The 17,599-nt window shown below is 42.8% G+C and overlaps 2 protein-coding genes across 2 annotated transcripts in view; one reads left to right on the forward strand and one right to left on the reverse strand.

The window, feature by feature from the left end:
- The first annotated feature begins 2,203 nt into the window (after positions 1–2,203).
- On the forward strand, positions 2,204–12,587 carry LOC134464688 (uncharacterized). Its single transcript, XM_063218057.1, has 7 exons — positions 2,204–2,597; positions 3,358–3,454; positions 4,245–4,332; positions 5,700–5,843; positions 5,986–6,172; positions 9,225–9,466; positions 11,579–12,587. The coding sequence occupies exons 1-7, from the start codon at positions 2,498–2,500 to the stop codon at positions 11,975–11,977; spliced, it is 1,257 nt and encodes a 418-aa protein (XP_063074127.1). The 5' UTR covers positions 2,204–2,497; the 3' UTR covers positions 11,978–12,587.
- Positions 12,588–14,554: 1,967 nt separating this feature from the next.
- The window catches only part of epyc (epiphycan), a 39,023-nt gene continuing 35,978 nt past the window's right edge, over positions 14,555–17,599 (reverse strand). The window contains exons 11-12 of the mRNA XM_063218116.1: positions 15,962–16,057; positions 14,555–14,742 (exon numbers count right to left, since the gene is read on the reverse strand). Of these exons, the coding sequence (XP_063074186.1) occupies positions 14,572–14,742; positions 15,962–16,057 (267 nt within the window). The 3' untranslated portion in view covers positions 14,555–14,571. The remainder of the gene's footprint in view (positions 14,743–15,961; positions 16,058–17,599) is intronic.

Consider the following 17,599-nt stretch of genomic DNA (forward strand, 5'->3'; position numbering starts at 1 on the left):
ACACCAAGGGAGTCTGAGCCTCCTCCCAGAGTTCAGAAAGAAGTATTCTCCATTTAGTGCATGATCACCATCCGCTACAATGGCATTCGCCTGACTGATAGTGGCCTGCTCAAAGAGCTCCTGCGGGTTAAGGGGGGGCATTACCCCCATAATCTTACCTGCATTTTTAATAAGTCTTGAGATTTCTGCCCTGTGTTTAACTGTGAGATTGCCAAACCAGCTGGTAATCCCATAACGGAGAACAGACTCTATTGTGGCTCTATAGAAGATTAACATTATGTTTTTACACACTCCAAAGACTCTGAGTCTGCGCAAAAAATGGAGACGCTGGTGTATCCTGGAACAGACATTGGTGACCTGGGTGTGCCAGCTAAGGTCGCTATCTATATGTACACCCAGGTACTTAAAAGTTTTAACCTGTTCAATGGCCTGGCCATGCACTGCCACTGCACCCTGGCCACAGAGGGATTTGGGGTCTACCACCATCTCTACTGTTTTTTTAGTATTGATGTGTAGTAAGTGTGAATCACACCAGTCAACAAATAGCTGTTTGGTGGCTGTTTACCTTATCATTATCATTTTTAGAGAGCAGGCTAAGAATAACAGTATCGTCCGAGAATTTAATAATATACTGATTTGGCCCTGAACTGACACAATCATTCGTATACAAAGTGAACAAAAATGGTGAGCTGACGCAACCTTGGGGCGCGCCAATACTGCAACACGTATCTGACAAAGTAGTATTGAACTTGACCCGTTGTGGCCTATTTGATAAAAAAGAATAATACCACTTAATTAAAAACGGATTTACATTCAGCTGAATTAATTTTTCAAGGAGAATGTGTGGCTGGATTAAATTAAAAGCAGAGCTGAAATCAATAAAAAGAAGTCTGACGTAACCTGCGGGATTCTCTAGGTGTTTAAGCACTAGATGCATTATGGTTGCAATGGCATCTCCTGTGCTGCGGTTCTCAGTGTAAGCGAACTGGTACTTATCAAGAGCAGGTTGAACACTCGTGCGCAGTTTCCCAACCATTATCTTCTCGAAACATTTAAAAACATTAGAGGTTATGGCCACGGGCCGATAGTCATTATCCTCTTGAGGGCTAGGTTTTTTTGGGATCGGTAAAATGATTGAAGTCTTCCATAACTTTGGAATGCTGTGGGAGTCGATGGATAGTTGAAACAATTTATTCCAAACTGGAGATAATTCATCCGCAAACGCCTTCAGAGTAAAGGCTGACAGACCATCCGGACCTGTTGCCTTTTTGGAATTTATACCTCTAAAAGTTTTCACCACAGTATCCAGCTTGATCTCTACCCTATGCGCATCCATATCACATATTACATTTTCCAAAACCCCCGCACATTCAGCATTATTATCCGCATTAAAACGCATGTAAAAATTATTCAGCTCGTTTGCACGAACACTTTCATTGGGAGCAGACAAGGGCTTCCTTCTAGCAGTCATATTCGTCATTTGCCTAATCGAGTCCCAAAGCTTCTTTCCATTGCATTCCGCCAGGTCTTGTTCCGCGCGCTCCCTGTGTTGCCGACGCGCGGATCTTATGTGGAAGTTCAAGTCCTTCCACACTATCCTCGGGCATGATGGTGGGGAACCTTCTTCAATCGGCATATTGTGGGCATATTGCCTGACTGCACGCATTTTGAAAAAAAATGTTTTGAAATGTTTTCTACTGTTTTCAGCTGTTGATGTTTGAGCAGATGTTAACTGGAATATTAATTTTGAATAAAGTAGAGTAGACCTGTCTTGTGATTAACAGAATACCGTGTGAAAAGCGTGCGTAAAAACAAGAACCATAGTGTGAACTGTGAAGTTGAGAATGATTTTTCCCAGTTTTGAGTCTTGGGCTCAAAGGGGATGCACTGCTCATTGATATTAAAATATGCCTACTGAAAAACGAATAGGCCTACACGTGGGGAATGATTTGAAGACGCCAGGATGTACACAGCGTCACGGTTACTGAAGGATGGAATTATTTTGGTGCGCGGCTCGTGATTGACAGGGATTTCCAACATAGGATCTTTTGTAGAATGAGCAGTGCGTTCTTCGTCCCAGCGCAGTTCAGCGCAAACACACGTGCTCTCATCCAGCTTTTTTCTTTCGCGCCACTTATGAAATGAGGCGCACAAGAACGCTGATGATGAAATTTCCCCCACTTAAAGCACTGCAAATAGGATGACGTAGCTATGGGAGGGTTTGCCCCTACCCCTACCATAAGAGGCGAAATGGTAGGGACTGGAGCTCCGGAGTGGACTTCTGTCCCGCATTCTGCAGCCGAACATGCTTGATGGATCCAGGAAATCCACGGGCTTGAATAATAGGAGGTGTCCCATTTCTACCACTTCCACTCGTTTGTGCCCCTAACGATCGCTTTGTGCGTTCCTGACAAACTGAAGAGTGTCCCAATACGAAGGAGAGTGGAAGTGCAGTTAAACCCAGCACTCCGTTTGTAGTGGGTCGAGCCCTTCACTAATGAGTATGGAAGAATACTTTTCCCAGAATGCTCTACGAAGTCAGGACTCGACTTTGAAAAAAATGGCGGCCGTACCGACTGTGAAGGAGACATATAAATGTAAGTATTTTTTCATTCTTACTGGCTGTTATTGGGACGGGCAAGTTTCTGTATATACATGCTAACTATATTGGCTGCCGTTACTTGGTACTGCGAATGATGTTCACGTTTTTAGCATTTTTCCCAGACATGCATGCCTCTAGGCTACAGTTGTAGTTACCTTAAGCAAGCTAGTAATTTATCTTAAGAGTATCCGCCCACTTTTTAATTAATTAATTAATTCATTCATTCATTTGTTTATTTGATTAGGACAGGGTGGCCTATGTGAGGGCCGTTTATGGGTTCTCAATTTTTGTTTTCCCCTGGCTGCACACAACTCAACCTCTGATTGTTGGAAACCGCTGTCGGTCAAAAAAACACTCATGTGGTTGGCCGCCAACGTCTTGCCCCTCCTCACAACACCGTGTTTATAAACAAAACACTATTGCGTGCATGCGTGCGTGCGTGTGCGTGTCTGTGTGTGTCTGTGAGCCTGTGTCCCTGCATAACTGTGTGTGTGTGTGTGTGTGTCAGAAAAAAGAGCAAGTGTGTGCATGCATGTGCATGTGTTTGACATGGGTGTACAATTTGGCGTTTAACTTTACAGAAATATCAACATGCCAAATGTAAAAGGAGTAGTTCTAGCAATACGACAAACAGATTCACTTCGCTCAGCACAGCTAACTCGACTTTAAGATTCTTCAACACAGTAACTTGCTTTGGACACACGTTGCCTTCACTGTTTCAACTGACTTGTTTTTTCGTCTTTGATATATTTCAGGGACAGCGGAGCAGACAAGGGGACTGATCAACTTCAGAGTGAAACACCAGGATCAATTTAATAAGAAACATAAATATGTGTCCAAGAAGCTGTGGGAGTAAGTAGCATTCCAACCAATTTACCCATTATGTCTGAGCTCGTTTACGTTGCCGTAATAATAATCGGGCTATTGGAATAAACAGGTTATTGGCGTCAGTGGTGTACACTATTTATTCCATTGTACCTAATGAGATAGACTGTTGTTACGGAAAAATGCTGAAAGCCCAAGGACCCACCACAAACTTGATCCCACCAGTGTAGAGTCAGCTGATCGTAAGACAAGTACACAGGTGTAAGCTTACTGGTTGTCAGATAAGTTAAGCTTACCTGTGTTGGAAGGACACTGTGTTTGTTTTTTTTACGTCTGCTTTTACTTTTGACACCTCTGATTGGAGTAAACTGTTTATTGCTGTTTACATGCAGTCTGTCGGTTGCCTGTCAAGAAGTGGGTGAAACGAAGCTAAAATGTAAGGCTTGTGATTGGCTACTTATCATTCTAGAATGTCAATAACACGATAACAGACTATAATAACCTGATTATGCTGGATGCATGTCTTGAGAAATCAGTTTATAAGCCAAAAACCTACCTGTGCTAATCGGATTTCCCATAAACCGATAACTGCAATAAAACAAATGATCATAAACTGTTTATTCAGTTTGCATGAGCACTTGATTAAACCGGTTAGCCTACTCCAAAAACCTAACTATGGTTTATTGATGTGCATATAAACGGGCTCAGTGCCACTGACCTTTCGTTGTCTGCAATGACAATGACAACAAACTTCTTGAATTTTGAATCTTGAATGTACTTTCACAGATCCTAATGTTAGGCCTACTGTTTGTTACAGGATAGCCGTGAAGCAACTGGGTTTGGAAGGGATCGTCACGGGCGTCCAAGCCGGCAAGAAGTGGGAAAATTTAAAAATGAAATACACGGTCAGTTTGTATATCTTAATCTTTATAACTCATCACCCATACTGTATTTTTTTGCTGTCAATTCTACTCTTGAGTGGACAAACGGTAAGGCACCATTTCCCATTGCAAAGCCGTTGCTATGTCAAATTTGCAGTAGCTACAGCGTCCAACCCAATACCAAGGAATGTCTGAGCAGGGGCGGTTCCAGACATTTATTCTTGGGGTGGCAAAGGGGTGGCGAAGTGTATTTCAGGGGGGCATGCTCCTGGCAAAGGCAAAATTATAAACGCTATATAATCGACACACACTTATGTGATATAGTGAATCCCTTAAAGTGAAACCCTGCAACCTAAAGTTCTATGTTTGAAATGATGTCAAGCATTAAGGCTATTGGTCACAATCAGGGCTCTTAATTGGGGTGGCAAATCATATTTCTGGGGGGGCAAATGCCACCCCCTGCCACCCCTTAGAACCGCCCCTGTTTCTGAGCAGGATTTTTTTCTTCTGTTCATCCAGCTACTGAGTCAATTAGCCAGGATCTCCCCCGGCATTTAAAGGACCAGTTCAGTCAATTTCAACATGCAGTTGTAATGCTCACAATACCCTGGACTTGTCAGTACCCGGTGATGCCTTGCCATACCAAAACGCATGAAAGCAGTGACTACAAATCCGGCTGATTCCACCAAATATAGATTTCCGAACTCTGAACTGAAGTTAATACATTACTATTATGTTGTTTTTAAGTTAAAACCAACTTTGTTTTTTTTGTTTTCTTTGCCTTTTTTGAGATTTGGAAACATTGCATCTTGTGTTATTTTGACCATTTTCTGCAAATAAATGATCTTAATGACAATATTTTCTTTTGAAATTTGGAGGAGATGTTGTCGGTGGTTTATAGAATGAAATAACAATGTTCGTTTTACTCAGACACATACCTTACACATACACATACCATGGGCAGTCATGGGTGAGCGGTTAGGGCGTCAGACTTGCATCCCAGAGGTTGCCGGTTCGACTCCCGACCCGCCAGGTTGGTGGGGGGAGTAATCAACCAGTGCTCTCCCCCCTCCTCCTCCATGACTGAGGTACCCAGAGCATGGTACCGTCCCACCGCACTGCTCCCCATGGGGCGCCACTGAGGGCTGCCCCCTTGCACGGGTGAGGCATAAATGCAATTTCGTTGTGTGCAGTGTGCAGTGTTCACTTGTGTGCTGTGGAGTGCTGTGTCACAATGACAATGGGAGTTGGAGTTTCCCAATGGGCTTTCACTTTCACTTTCACCTATCCTTAGCAAAATGAGAAAAAGTGAAATTTTCAAAGTGGTCTCTCCATTTTTGCAGCGGCTCTATATACAGTATATATATTGTCTGTGTCTGTGATTATTACAGAGGATTAGTAATCCTAGGGCGGGGTCGGTGACTGATGAGGGGGGGTTCAGACCCTCAGACTGGCGCTACTTTCGAGATATGCATGCTGCACTGGGGGGCAAACCATCCATTGGACTACCAGGGGATCCAGTGCCAATCCTAATGGTAAGTTGTGACTTGTGAATGTAAGGAGCATTTTATGGTTCCATTACTCGTTTGTTGTTTTGAGACAAACCTTTTAACATTTCCTGTGTGTAATCTTTTTTTTAAATTATTATTTCCACTCATATTTCCTAACGGTATTTAGGCTATGGTGGTACCCCAGAAGACGGCTGAAGATGCCATCGCCATCTCCACCACCACCTCCACCCCTGCAGCCACTGCCGCCTCCTCTACTACCACTCCGCCTCCATGCAAACAGCCAAGGCACAACAACACCGTATTGGATTTTTTTGAAGCAGAGTCGTTGAAGGAGCAGGGATGGCTAGAGGAAAGTGAGGCAAAACGGATAGGTTTCTGTCCTTTCTTGAAAAATTAATTGACAAAATTACTAACAGTTATTTATATTGTGTTGTTCGTATCTACAATGTATTTACCTCAAGTAATTTGTGTTGTAAGTTATTTATATAAAGTAATATATTTTAATTCATATATTGACATTGTACTGTTGTTATCTACAGGTACAGTGTCTTAAGTTATAACAGGTAATTATTAGCAGTTTCACATGAAGTATTACACATTTGGTGAATAACTCCTAGGTCTATTTATCTAAAGTTATTTACATATTTTTCTGATGTTATTTATATTTCCGTGTTTTAAATAAACAATGACATTTCATGACCTGTTCTTTTTGTAATAGATGGAAACAGTTTGTGACAAAAAGGTACTTTATTTTTTTTGTAAGATTTTTTTTTGGTCTTTTATGACTTTATTTGACAGGACAGTTTGAGAGGTGGACAGGAAGCGAATGAGAAGAGTGACGGGGAGGGGTCTGCAAATGACCTGGGCGGGGAATCGAACCCGGGTCAGCCGCATGGCAGATGAGTGCCCTACCGGTTGGCCACAGCAGGGCCTACATACAGTATATCACGAAAGTGAATACACCCCTCACAGTTTTGCAGATTTTTGAGTATATCTTTTCATAGGAAAGCATTACAGAAATTTAACTTTGACACAATTATTAGGGACCTTCTAACAACATATTTAACCGCTTAAATTTCTTGTTCACTCAGAAAAAAACAAAATACAGCCATTAATGTTTGAACATGTACTCACAAAAGTGAGTACACCCCAGATTAAAATCCGGTAGAGAAGGGGCTATGTTGGCTCGAATCGTCTCGAAATGAGTGAGTTTTACAAAAAAGTTGTATCCTCTCACTATCCAAGCATGGCAGTGGGACTGACATGGTTTGGGGATGCATGAATGCTGTCAACATTGGCAATCTGAAATACACCTAAAAGAAACATGCATGTCAACATGCACTGTGACTACTGAAGCAGATGATGATATTCTCCATAGGATTGCATTCAAATCTCACACCAATCTATTTAAGCCAGATGCAGACTCAAAATGTAAAAGTTCAATGCAAGGAAAGGTTGAAACGCACACTGATGACCTCCCTTGTCATCCCTTTTCATTTCGAGACGATTCGAGCCAACATAGCCCCTTCTCTACTGGATTTTAATCTGGGGTGTACTCACTTTTGTGAGTACATGTTTAAACATTAATGGCTGTATTTTGTTTTTTTCTGAGTGAACAAGAAATTTAAGCGGTTAAATATGTTGTTAAAAGGTCACTAATCATTGTGTCAAAGTTACATTTCTGTAATGCTTTCCTATGAAAAGACATACTCAAAAATCTGCAAAACTGTGAGGGGTGTATTCACTTTCGTGATATACTGTAAGGGTACTTTTTAATTAGAAACATGAAAACAAGTCAAATCAGGTTGGCAACCTGGTCCCTAAAGGCATTTCGCAGCCTCTTCTCTGTGTCAGGAAGTAGCCTGGTCCTGACCATCCCATAATACTATCATTTCATTTCGTATTTATGGTCTGGCATTTGTTTGCTCTGAAGCGGTTGTAGGAAGCAGGAAGTTTGCACTCAGTTATGGTTTGAAATTATTGGACACCTCTCACCCAATCGCTGGCAGTTACTCAACAACAACATAGCACAGACCAATGGCTCGTCCTCCCCCTTTCGCCCCCATGTGGGGGGCATATTCGATTATTGGCTGTTTTCTGGGGGGGATGTTGTGATCAAAATTCTACTGCTCCAGGCACTCCACAGAGAAGCATGTCCAGACTACAGTAGTGGAGCCAATCCTTTGGCGGAAGTACGTAGGATGGCTCGCGAGGCTAGTCAGGAAGGCCTTGGTCTGGGTCTTTCCATCGGCGTCACATGCGGCCTGCATTTGAATGGAGTAGAACCCCTTATAGCAGTGATTCTTAACCTTTTTCTCTCAGTGCACCCCCTTACTTGTTCACAAGACTAGCCGCGCACCCCCCAACCCAACATGTGTGTACAAGCACTAAAAAGGGGTTTTCGTGATGTATTACAATGATTTTTGCCTGAGGTATTAATGAAAACCTTAATGACTTTAAATGGGGACCAAAACATGTTTCAATTTGGTTTAGGTTTGGCCTAATTATAAAGTTTCCAAGCAGAATTTTGGTCACAACCTCAACACAAACAACATTCTGCGCACCCCCTATAATGTCTGGCGCACCCCCAGGGGGTGCCCGCACCCCAGGTTAAGAACCACTGCCTTATAGTACAGTATAGTGCAGTATAATTCAAATAATCAAGTCTGTTGTTTGCTGATGGCTTCACCCTAATGTGGGAACCTGACCATCAATTGCTTCCACAGCTTTACAAAATGCTGGTGACCCAGGCAGTCTAGCGAAGCCTTGACCTGTGTTGTCCAGGTCAAGTGGCCAGGTCAAGTGTTTCAAAGTGTGCCCCAATCTGTAGGGAAAGTTTTGACTTCTAGCTTCATCTTAAAGGGAATGACTCGCTTCTGAAGTTCACTCCAAACGAAGTGGAAGTGGTAGAAATGGGATTCAACCTTACCCTACTCCACTCCACTCTCTCTGGGGCTTTGGTGGCTCAGGTTCCAGAAGGTTGCAGGTTCGAGCCCTGCTCTGCCTGACCCCATAAATGTGCCCTTGAGCAAGACGCTTAACCCCCAAGTTGCTCCTGGTGACAGGGTGGTACCCTGCGTGTGGCAGCCACTGCCTCCGGTGTGTGAATGGGTGAATGTAAGCACCATACAATGTAAAGCAGTGTTTCCTAACCAAGTGTACGTGTACCACTAGGGGTACGCGAGCACACCTCAGGGGGTACGCGGAAAAATGTGATAATGACAATTGAATAGAGTATATAGTCATACTGGGATAAAGGAATATATAGAGAGAGCATGGGATAGGGGGTACTCATGGTACAACAAAAAGGCTTAGGGGGGTACTCGAGTCAAAGAAGGTTGGGAAACACTGATGTAAAGCACTTTAATATATTTATAAATTACTCTTCTCTCTTTGTTCCCATAGTGGGTGAGCGGGCGTCCTCGGGCATCAAGGCGGACCACCACCCCAACGAGATGGAGCTGATGCTGGAGGACAGTGGCGAAATGGTGTGGGTGACGCCTACGGAGGGGTATGGTGGCATGACGACGGGCGCCAACCAGACAGCCAATCAGGGACAAGGGGAGGAGGAGCAGGACCGACTGGAGATTGAGCACGAGAGGGCGCTGCTGGACAGCGAACGCACCCTGCTGGAGCGGGAGCGAGAGGTAGAGTAGTGGCACACACACACACACACACACACACACACACACACACACACACACACACACACACACACACACACACAGCGAACGCATCCTGTTGGAGAGAGAGAGAATGGTATAGTGGTGCACACACACACACATACACACACATACACACACACACACACACACACACACACACACACACACACACACACACACACACACACACAGCGAACGCATCCTGTTGGAGAGGGAGAGAGAGGTATAGTGGCACACACACACACACACACACACACACACACACACACACACACACACACACACACACACACACACACACACACACACACACACACACACAGTGCATGCCCAACTGGACAACAATCGCATACTGGTGGAGCATGCACAAGAGAGGTATAGTGGCACACACACACACACACACACACAAATGCCGGTAAAAGTCGGTCACTGAAAATTCTTAAACTGCCATTTATGATATCCGTGTCCTGTCGCACGTCTTTCTCTGGCCCGTGAAACAAGTTATGCCCCCATTTTAGAATGGTAAAGGGCTCTGCATACTTAACGTGCGCACTTTGGCGCATTTGGTGCAAGAACCATTAAAATGTGGCAGACCATTCATAGTCAAAAGCTCCATTTACATGCTTTTGCTTGCATTTTCGGAAGTGTGCCCTCTGCTGTTTATGAGAGAAACGGCAGCATCTGTCGCAACTCGCAGCGTGAGTTCTACAGGTGTATAAAAATAGAAAGCCACGGCTGCTGTAGGGCTACTGAACATCTGACTTATGACTTATCACAATGAAACATAGATTTTTGTTGTAGCCTACATTGCCAGATCATTCCAAGACCATATGAGAGCATTGTTCTGGCTGCAGAATTTAGCCTATGAATAGATCGCCAAACACAACATGCTTCTGAACAAAGTAGCCTAAACAATTGTTTCACTGAACAACATTTAAGGGAGAAGATAAAATAACTCTCTAGGCCTTTTTATTATCCTCAAAATGATGCAGGGTCCATTCTGTAGTAGCCTACAATAGCTGTAGCCTCTTTTCGCAACTCCTGCTTTGTCTGCCTACCTGAATGGTCGCTGATGGCGCACGGCAAGTTACAAAAAATGTTGGGTGCAAGACCTCGCGCCGCGGAAGCTTGCGGAGGGGGCGTGTGACGTCATTTGGAGCGCACACCATCGTCGCGAGGGAGGTATGAATGAGGTCAGCGCAGGTTACGCTAAGTATGAATCTGCCTTTAGGCTCTCGCCACGCAATGTTAGTTTGTGCCCTTTGCATTATACATTTTCCCTAATCATTGACCACTACTTTTCTGAATTTCCCCTCTGGGATCAATACAGTTACTCTACTCTACTCTACTTGTGGGGAAATAAGGGTTTTGGGGCTCTGTGCTGCAGTTGCTCTTAATAAATTCCGCCATGGGATGGCTCATGCTTACATTTAGGCTGTAATTGTTTTATATCGAAAGATGATAACGACCCATACATTGCAGCACCAATAACATGTGTGTACGCAGTGTAATAACAGACGTTGGCTGGCATTCGGGGGCTGTAAAAATTGTGTTTGTTTTTTTTAGCCAGCGGCTAAAAAGTTCTAACCGGATAACATTGATTCGGTCAGCCACCGGTTAAACAGCTATCGGTTAACATCCCTAATCCAGAGTAGACCAAGAAAACAAAAAAATCCCTGACACCAAGGCTCCCATTACTATTTTTCCAGAGTGGATACTAAAAGATATTAAAAAAGAGAAATGGGAATGCTTCACTGGGTAATAGAGGACTTGATTTGGTGTGTGAGCACAGAGGGGAGGGGAGAAATTCTTGCGTTTGGATGGAGAGAGAGAGAGAGAGAGAGAGCATGACTTTCAGTGCAGTTCAGTGCAAAGAGAGAGGGGGGGAGTTTGCGTGTGTGTGTGTGTGTGTGTGTGTGTGTGTGTGTGTGTGTGTGTGTGTGTGTGTGTGTGTGTGTGAGAGAGAGAGAGAGAGTACTAACAGGTGATGATGTATTAGATTGACAGGTGATGAGAGAGAGAAAGTACGAAGAGGTGATATTTGTTATTGATAGGTGATGATGTTTGTGAACAGATGGTGTATTTGATTGACAGGTGCTGGAGAGAGAGCGTATCCTGCTGGAGAGGGAGAGGGCGGGTCTTCATCGGGAGCTGGCGTCTCTGGATCGAGACCGGGCGTCTCTGGAGCGCGACCGGGCTACGGTGGAGCGGGAGCGGGCAGCGGTGGACTGGGAACGAGCCATGCTGGAGAAGGAGAGGGCGCGGCTGGACCGGGACAGACTGACCATGGGCATCGATGCCATGACGGGCAGGGGGGTGTCATCAATGGTGGGTGGGGTGTCATCAATTGGGGTGATGAACGGGAGGACGAACTCTGTTCCCCCCAGCCCAGCTGCCACAGACGGGATCAGACCCGCCGAGGTGGATCCGGAATGTGTGGAGAGGAAGCAGAAGTTCATGGACCTGCTTGAGAACCTTCTGCAGAAGTTCTGAATGTTCTTTTTTTGTTTTCCGGAATGTGTGGAGAAGAAGAAAAAAATCACTGATGAGAACCTACCCAGAGGTTGTAAGGTTCTAAATATTCTCATTCTTTTGTTTTCCGGAATGTGTGGATATTGAGGAGGCAGAAGTTCCTTGATCTACTTGTGAACCTTTTTGTAGAACTTTTAGTTCTTTTGTTGGAATTGAAAACAAAACACAAACAGGAAACAAAACACTGATGAGGATCATTTGCAGAGGTTCTCAATGATCACGAACTCATTCTTTTGTTCCGGAATGGGTGTAGATTCAGCAGGCAGACGATCCTTTACCCTCTTGTGGACCTTTTGCAGAACTTAGAATGTTCTAGTTCTTTTGTAGGAAAAAAAAAAAAAACTTAGCACTGAAAAAAAAAAATATTGAACTGATCACTGATGAGAATCTTTTACAGATGTTCTGAATGTTGTCATTTTTTGTTCCGGAATGTGTGGAGATGGAGGGTGTAGAAGTTATTTGACCTGCTGGAGAACCTTTTTATTTTTCTACTTATCTTGTTGTAAATAAAAACAAAATCCACAGAAAGAAAAACACTGATGGAATGGGTGATCTTTGTTTTGCTGCACCAGGTAGAACAATATTTAAAGTGATACTGTCCCATTTTTGGAAATAAGCTTATATTACACCTCTCCTTGAGTTAAGTGATTGGGTTCTACCTTTCTCCTGTACTGTCAACCGTTCTCTGAGTACGGCAGTACAAAGTTGATCCCCAAGCTAACAGTTAACATTGAGTCCAATGAGACCAGTTAGCCGCCAGCTGGTCTCATAGGACTCAATGTTAACTGCTAGCTTGTAGGTGAAATTTGTACTGCCATACCCAGAGAACGGTTGAAAGTACAGGAGAAAGGTATAACCCAATCACTTAACTCAGGGAGAGGTGTAAAATAAGCTTATTTCCAAAAATGGGACAGTATCACTGTAAATGAAAGAAACCAGTATTAACAAAGTCCTACGTTCATAAGATGACATGTTCCTCTAACACTACGTAAACTCTGAAGTAGTAATGATAATAATGAAAACGTTCAGCCACCCCTGTTCTGGAGAGGTCACCAAAACAACTTTATTCAATTGTGGTATTTCCATACAAAGTACACAATAGCAGACTATGATTCTCCCCCAAAACCAAGCCCACAAACCCTTTGTCATACAGAAGCTGTGAAAAGTTATTTATTTACGTGAAGGCTATTGTGCATGTTTTAAAACAACACTTGAAATGTTATATACCAAATATTGCAATTCATGTAAAAAAAAGTTAAGAATATATATATTTTTATATTACAGCACAGACTTTACAACAAATGATCGTGTTAGAATGCTTATTTTTTATTGCATTAGACAATCAAATTTTCCTCAACCAATCGGATAGCACCAGCTTGAGTAATTTGGGCTAGTTAAAAAAATGCACATTGTTTTCCAGGAGGTGTGTTAAAATTGACTGCACAATAATATTAATATTTATTTTTTTTACAAAACAAACACATTTGAACAATATTATCACTGGTCATCTTTGCCAGTCCGGAACAGGAATAAAAAATACAATAAAACAAAAAAAAAGAAAATCATTATTTTTTGGATGCCTTGATTGATCAATAAAACTGATTCATAGTTTTTGCTCAGAGGTTTTTTTTGTCATCCCATCTTCTTAGCTGACACCATAAAATTCAAGATAAAACTTCCTCTACTTCTTGTGTGTGTGATAATGTTTGTGTATGTACATATCTGTGTGTGTATATGTGTGTGTGTATGTTCTCGTGTTTCTGTTTGTACGAGGGTGGTATAGACACCTAAAACAAAGGTTTTGTCACATTTTCTTCCAGTCATTTTGTGAAAAGTGAGCTTGTGTCCAGTCAGTTTTGCAGTGGGCTGAGTCTCCGGTTTGTAGCGTAGCGAAGTGTGTGGGTCTCTCCGCATGGTGGCGTAGTGTGGTGTATATGTATACCGTAGGCTGATGTCTTTAGGTAGCGTATCCATGTGGCAGTTGAAGGAAAAAGTTAGCATCATTACCAATTCAGATGGAGTTTATTGAGTTTGTGTGCTCAAATGTCTTACTGTGTGAATGTATGAGTTTGTGTGTGTGTGTGTGCATGTGCTTGGGTGTGTGTGTGCTGTGTGTGCGTGTGCGTCTGTGTGTGTGCATGTGTGAATGTGCGTGTGTGTTTGCACAAGACGTCAGTAAAAGGCCTCTATTCATGTGTAGGTTTGCAGGAGCCTTTTAGTGAGGAAATAGAGTTGGGCAGCACACAGATCGTGGTCCATGTGCAAGTGTGTGTGCTTGTGTGTGTGTGTGTGTGCTTGTGTGTTTCTGTGTCTGTGTGTGCCTGTGTGGTTGTGCAAATATGTGTGTGTACATGACATGTGTTAGTGTGTGCCTGTGTGTGTGTGTGTGTGTGTATCTATATGTGTTTTTTTTATTGTGTGCCGTGTGTTCGTGTGCCTGTCTGTATACATGTGCATGTCTGTGTCTGTATACATGTGCGTGTGTGTGTGTGTGTGTGTGTGTGTGTGTGTGTGTGTGTGTGTGTGTGTGTGCGTGTGTATTGGTGTGTGTGTAGTTAAATAAGAGCACCGATGGGTATGCGGGGCAGGCAGACGTAGGCGTGTGGGGTTCTGCTGAGGTTGATGGGGTTGCCGTCCAGGCGCACGTCCTCCAGGGCGTACCGGATGTAGTGTAAGTCTTTAGAGTTGCAGAACGTGTCGTCGTGAAGCATCTGGACGTTGTTGTTCTGCAGGGAGAGAGAGAGAGGGGGAAAAAAAGATTTGTTGTATTAGACCCATTAGATCAGTGGTTCTCATCATGCTTTTTTTTTTTTAAGAAACGCCCCCTTGTCCTCATCACAAGCCTCCCGACGCCCCCAACATCATAAGCCTGACAATGCCCCCCTTAGTATTACAAAAAAATAAATTGACTACTGTCCCCCTATGGGAACAAAGCACCGCCTCCTCTCAGCTGTATCCTTCTCAACCTCCTAGAGCTCGCCAACGTCCCCTGGGGGACTGTACCGCCCCCGTTGAGAAACCCTACATTAGATAGACTAGAAATGCACTCAGAGAGTGCAGACCTCCGCCATGGAAGCTGTTTGATGGAACATTTGAATACTCCCACATTTTGTTCAGGTCTTTCTACCTTGTTTTTGTGGAGATAAAAACTGGAATGTCAAAATTTGCCTTATCCCACAATGGTGAAGAATCTTGAAAAATATCCTGGATCCGAAATTGAATCCAAATTTAACCAAAATTTAATCACTTGATCCTTTTGTCATTTTCAACAACCCCACCATTTCATCAAAACCCGTTCATAACTTTTTGAGATATCCTGCTGACAAAGAGACATACAGACAGACAAACGCAACAGAGGTAATTAGATCCATTAGTTCCATTAGATGTTGAATACTCATATCTGGAATGTACTCATGTGTTGAATGTTGAATACTTTTATTATGAGTTTATTTGTATTGTGGTTTATTTTTATTTTGAGTATTCAATAAACATACAGAAACACACACACAGAATTGCAGTAGGTCTCTGTGCACAGAAGACCCATTACACATTTTGACTGTAGGCTAATTATGTATTATTTATATTAATTGGTGGCAAAATGTCTTGTTACATATTATCGGGTATGGTTTATATTATTGTTATATTATGGTTAATATGAGGTATTAGGAAGTAAAGACAGTATCGCTGTGTAAGTATATCATTATGACTAATTAAATGAAACAATAATGTCAGACTTCATAAACAGTAAATCATAATTCATGTACTATATTACAATACCTGTATATAATACAACTATTAATAATTTAAAAATAAAGCAGCAGCATATTTAGTGAAGTAAAATGTCATAAGTATAGATTGGAGGGCACCATGCATCGAATTTGTGTAAGTAATAGCAATTCCAGTAACGGCCTGCAGATGGCCCCATGGAGGCAGGAGTACAGGTACCTGTAGGTGCAATGAGCGCAGAGAGTCTGGCAGAGGTACAGGCACATAGTCAATGCTGTTGTCCGTCAGGTAGAGGTACAGCAGGCCAGCCATATCCTGAGAACACAACACAGTACAAGTTAGGGACTCAGTGCCATATCCTGGGAACACAACACAGTATGAGTTAGGGCAGGGGTGTCAAACTCAAATAAACTGAGGGCCAAAATCTAAATCTGGAACGAAGTTGCGGGCCGAGCTCAACGATCATTATTTAAAATGTACTAAAATTGTGAGCGCATGCATTTCATACTCATAGTTAAATTCCACACACACTCTTTCCCATCATATTTGTTGGTTCAAATGTGTCTGCACATCATGTGATACAGCAAATTTCATGTTCAAGTCATGTTATGCTACACATTGATGGTCTATGTGGGCCAAATGTAAAAGACATTTGAAATGATCTCGCGGGCCGAATGCAATGGCTTCGCGTGCCAAATTTGGCCCCCGGGCCTGAGTTTGACAACCCTGGGTTAGGGACTCAGTGCCATATCCTGGGAACACAACACAGTATGAGTTAGGGACTCAATGCCATATCTTGAGAACACAACACAGTACAAGTTAGGGACTCAATGCCATATCCTGGGAAAGCTACACAACACAGTTTAGGGCAGGGGTGTCAAACTCAAATAGACTGAGGGCCAAAATCAAAATCTGAAACGAAGTTGCGGGCCGAACACAATTATTTTGTTTAAATGTACTAAAATTGTGAGCGCATGCACTTCATACTCATATTAAATGTCACATACACTCTTTCTCATTATATAGCCTATGTTAGTTCAAATATGTCTGCTCATCCTGTGATACAGCAAATTTCATGTTTAAGTCGTACTCTATACATTAATGTTGTATGTGGGCCAAATGTAATAGACATTTGAAATGATCTCGCGGGCCGAATGAAATGGCTTCGCGGGCCAAATTTGGCCCCCGGGCCTGAGTTTGACATCCCTGAGTTAGGGACTCAGTGCCATATCCTGGGAACACAACACAGTATGAGTTAGGGACTCAATGCCATATCTTGAGAACACAACACAGTACAAGTTAGGGACTCAATGCCATATCCTGGGAAAGCTACACAACACAGTATGAGTTAGGGACTCAATGCCATATCTTGAGAACACAACACAGTACAAGTTAGGGACTCAATGCCATATCCTGGGAAAGCTACACAACACAGTATGGGTTAGGGACTCAATGCCATATCCTGGGAACACAACACGACACAGTATGAGTTAGCAGAGTTGTATTCATATAAAATAGAAGTACTCTTACAGATATAATTACAACACAAATAGTATATGATAATGTTCAAACCATGTAATATCATGCCACTATTGTTGTTATTACTTTTGTAGACGTATTTACTTCTACTTTATACAAAGAGAGGTCAATGATCAAGGTTTGGCGTTGCACACTCACATGCATGTGTCAAAATGACCACTTTTAGCATTTTTTGTCACTGCTTTTATATGCATAGATTTAAATATATCTAATTGCTCTCTCTCTCTCTCTATCTCTCTCTCTCTCTCTCTCTCTCTCTCTCTCTCTCTCTCTCTCTCTCTCTCTCTCTCTCTCTCTCTCTCTCTCTCTCCTCCCCCT

The sequence above is a fragment of the Engraulis encrasicolus genome, chromosome 15 (genome assembly GCF_034702125.1).
Source record: "Engraulis encrasicolus isolate BLACKSEA-1 chromosome 15, IST_EnEncr_1.0, whole genome shotgun sequence".
NCBI lineage: Eukaryota > Metazoa > Chordata > Actinopteri > Clupeiformes > Engraulidae > Engraulis > Engraulis encrasicolus.

Coding starts and splice junctions, on each gene's coding strand:
- LOC134464688 (XM_063218057.1), top strand. CDS start 2,498: ATGAGTATGGAAGAATACTTTTCCCAGAATGCTCTACGAAGTCAGGAC. Junction 2,598..3,357: donor TGTGAAGGAGACATATAAAT/GTAAGTATTTTT, acceptor GATATATTTCAG/GGACAGCGGAGCAGACAAGG. Junction 6,173..9,224: donor GCAGGGATGGCTAGAGGAAA/GTGAGGCAAAAC, acceptor TTGTTCCCATAG/TGGGTGAGCGGGCGTCCTCG.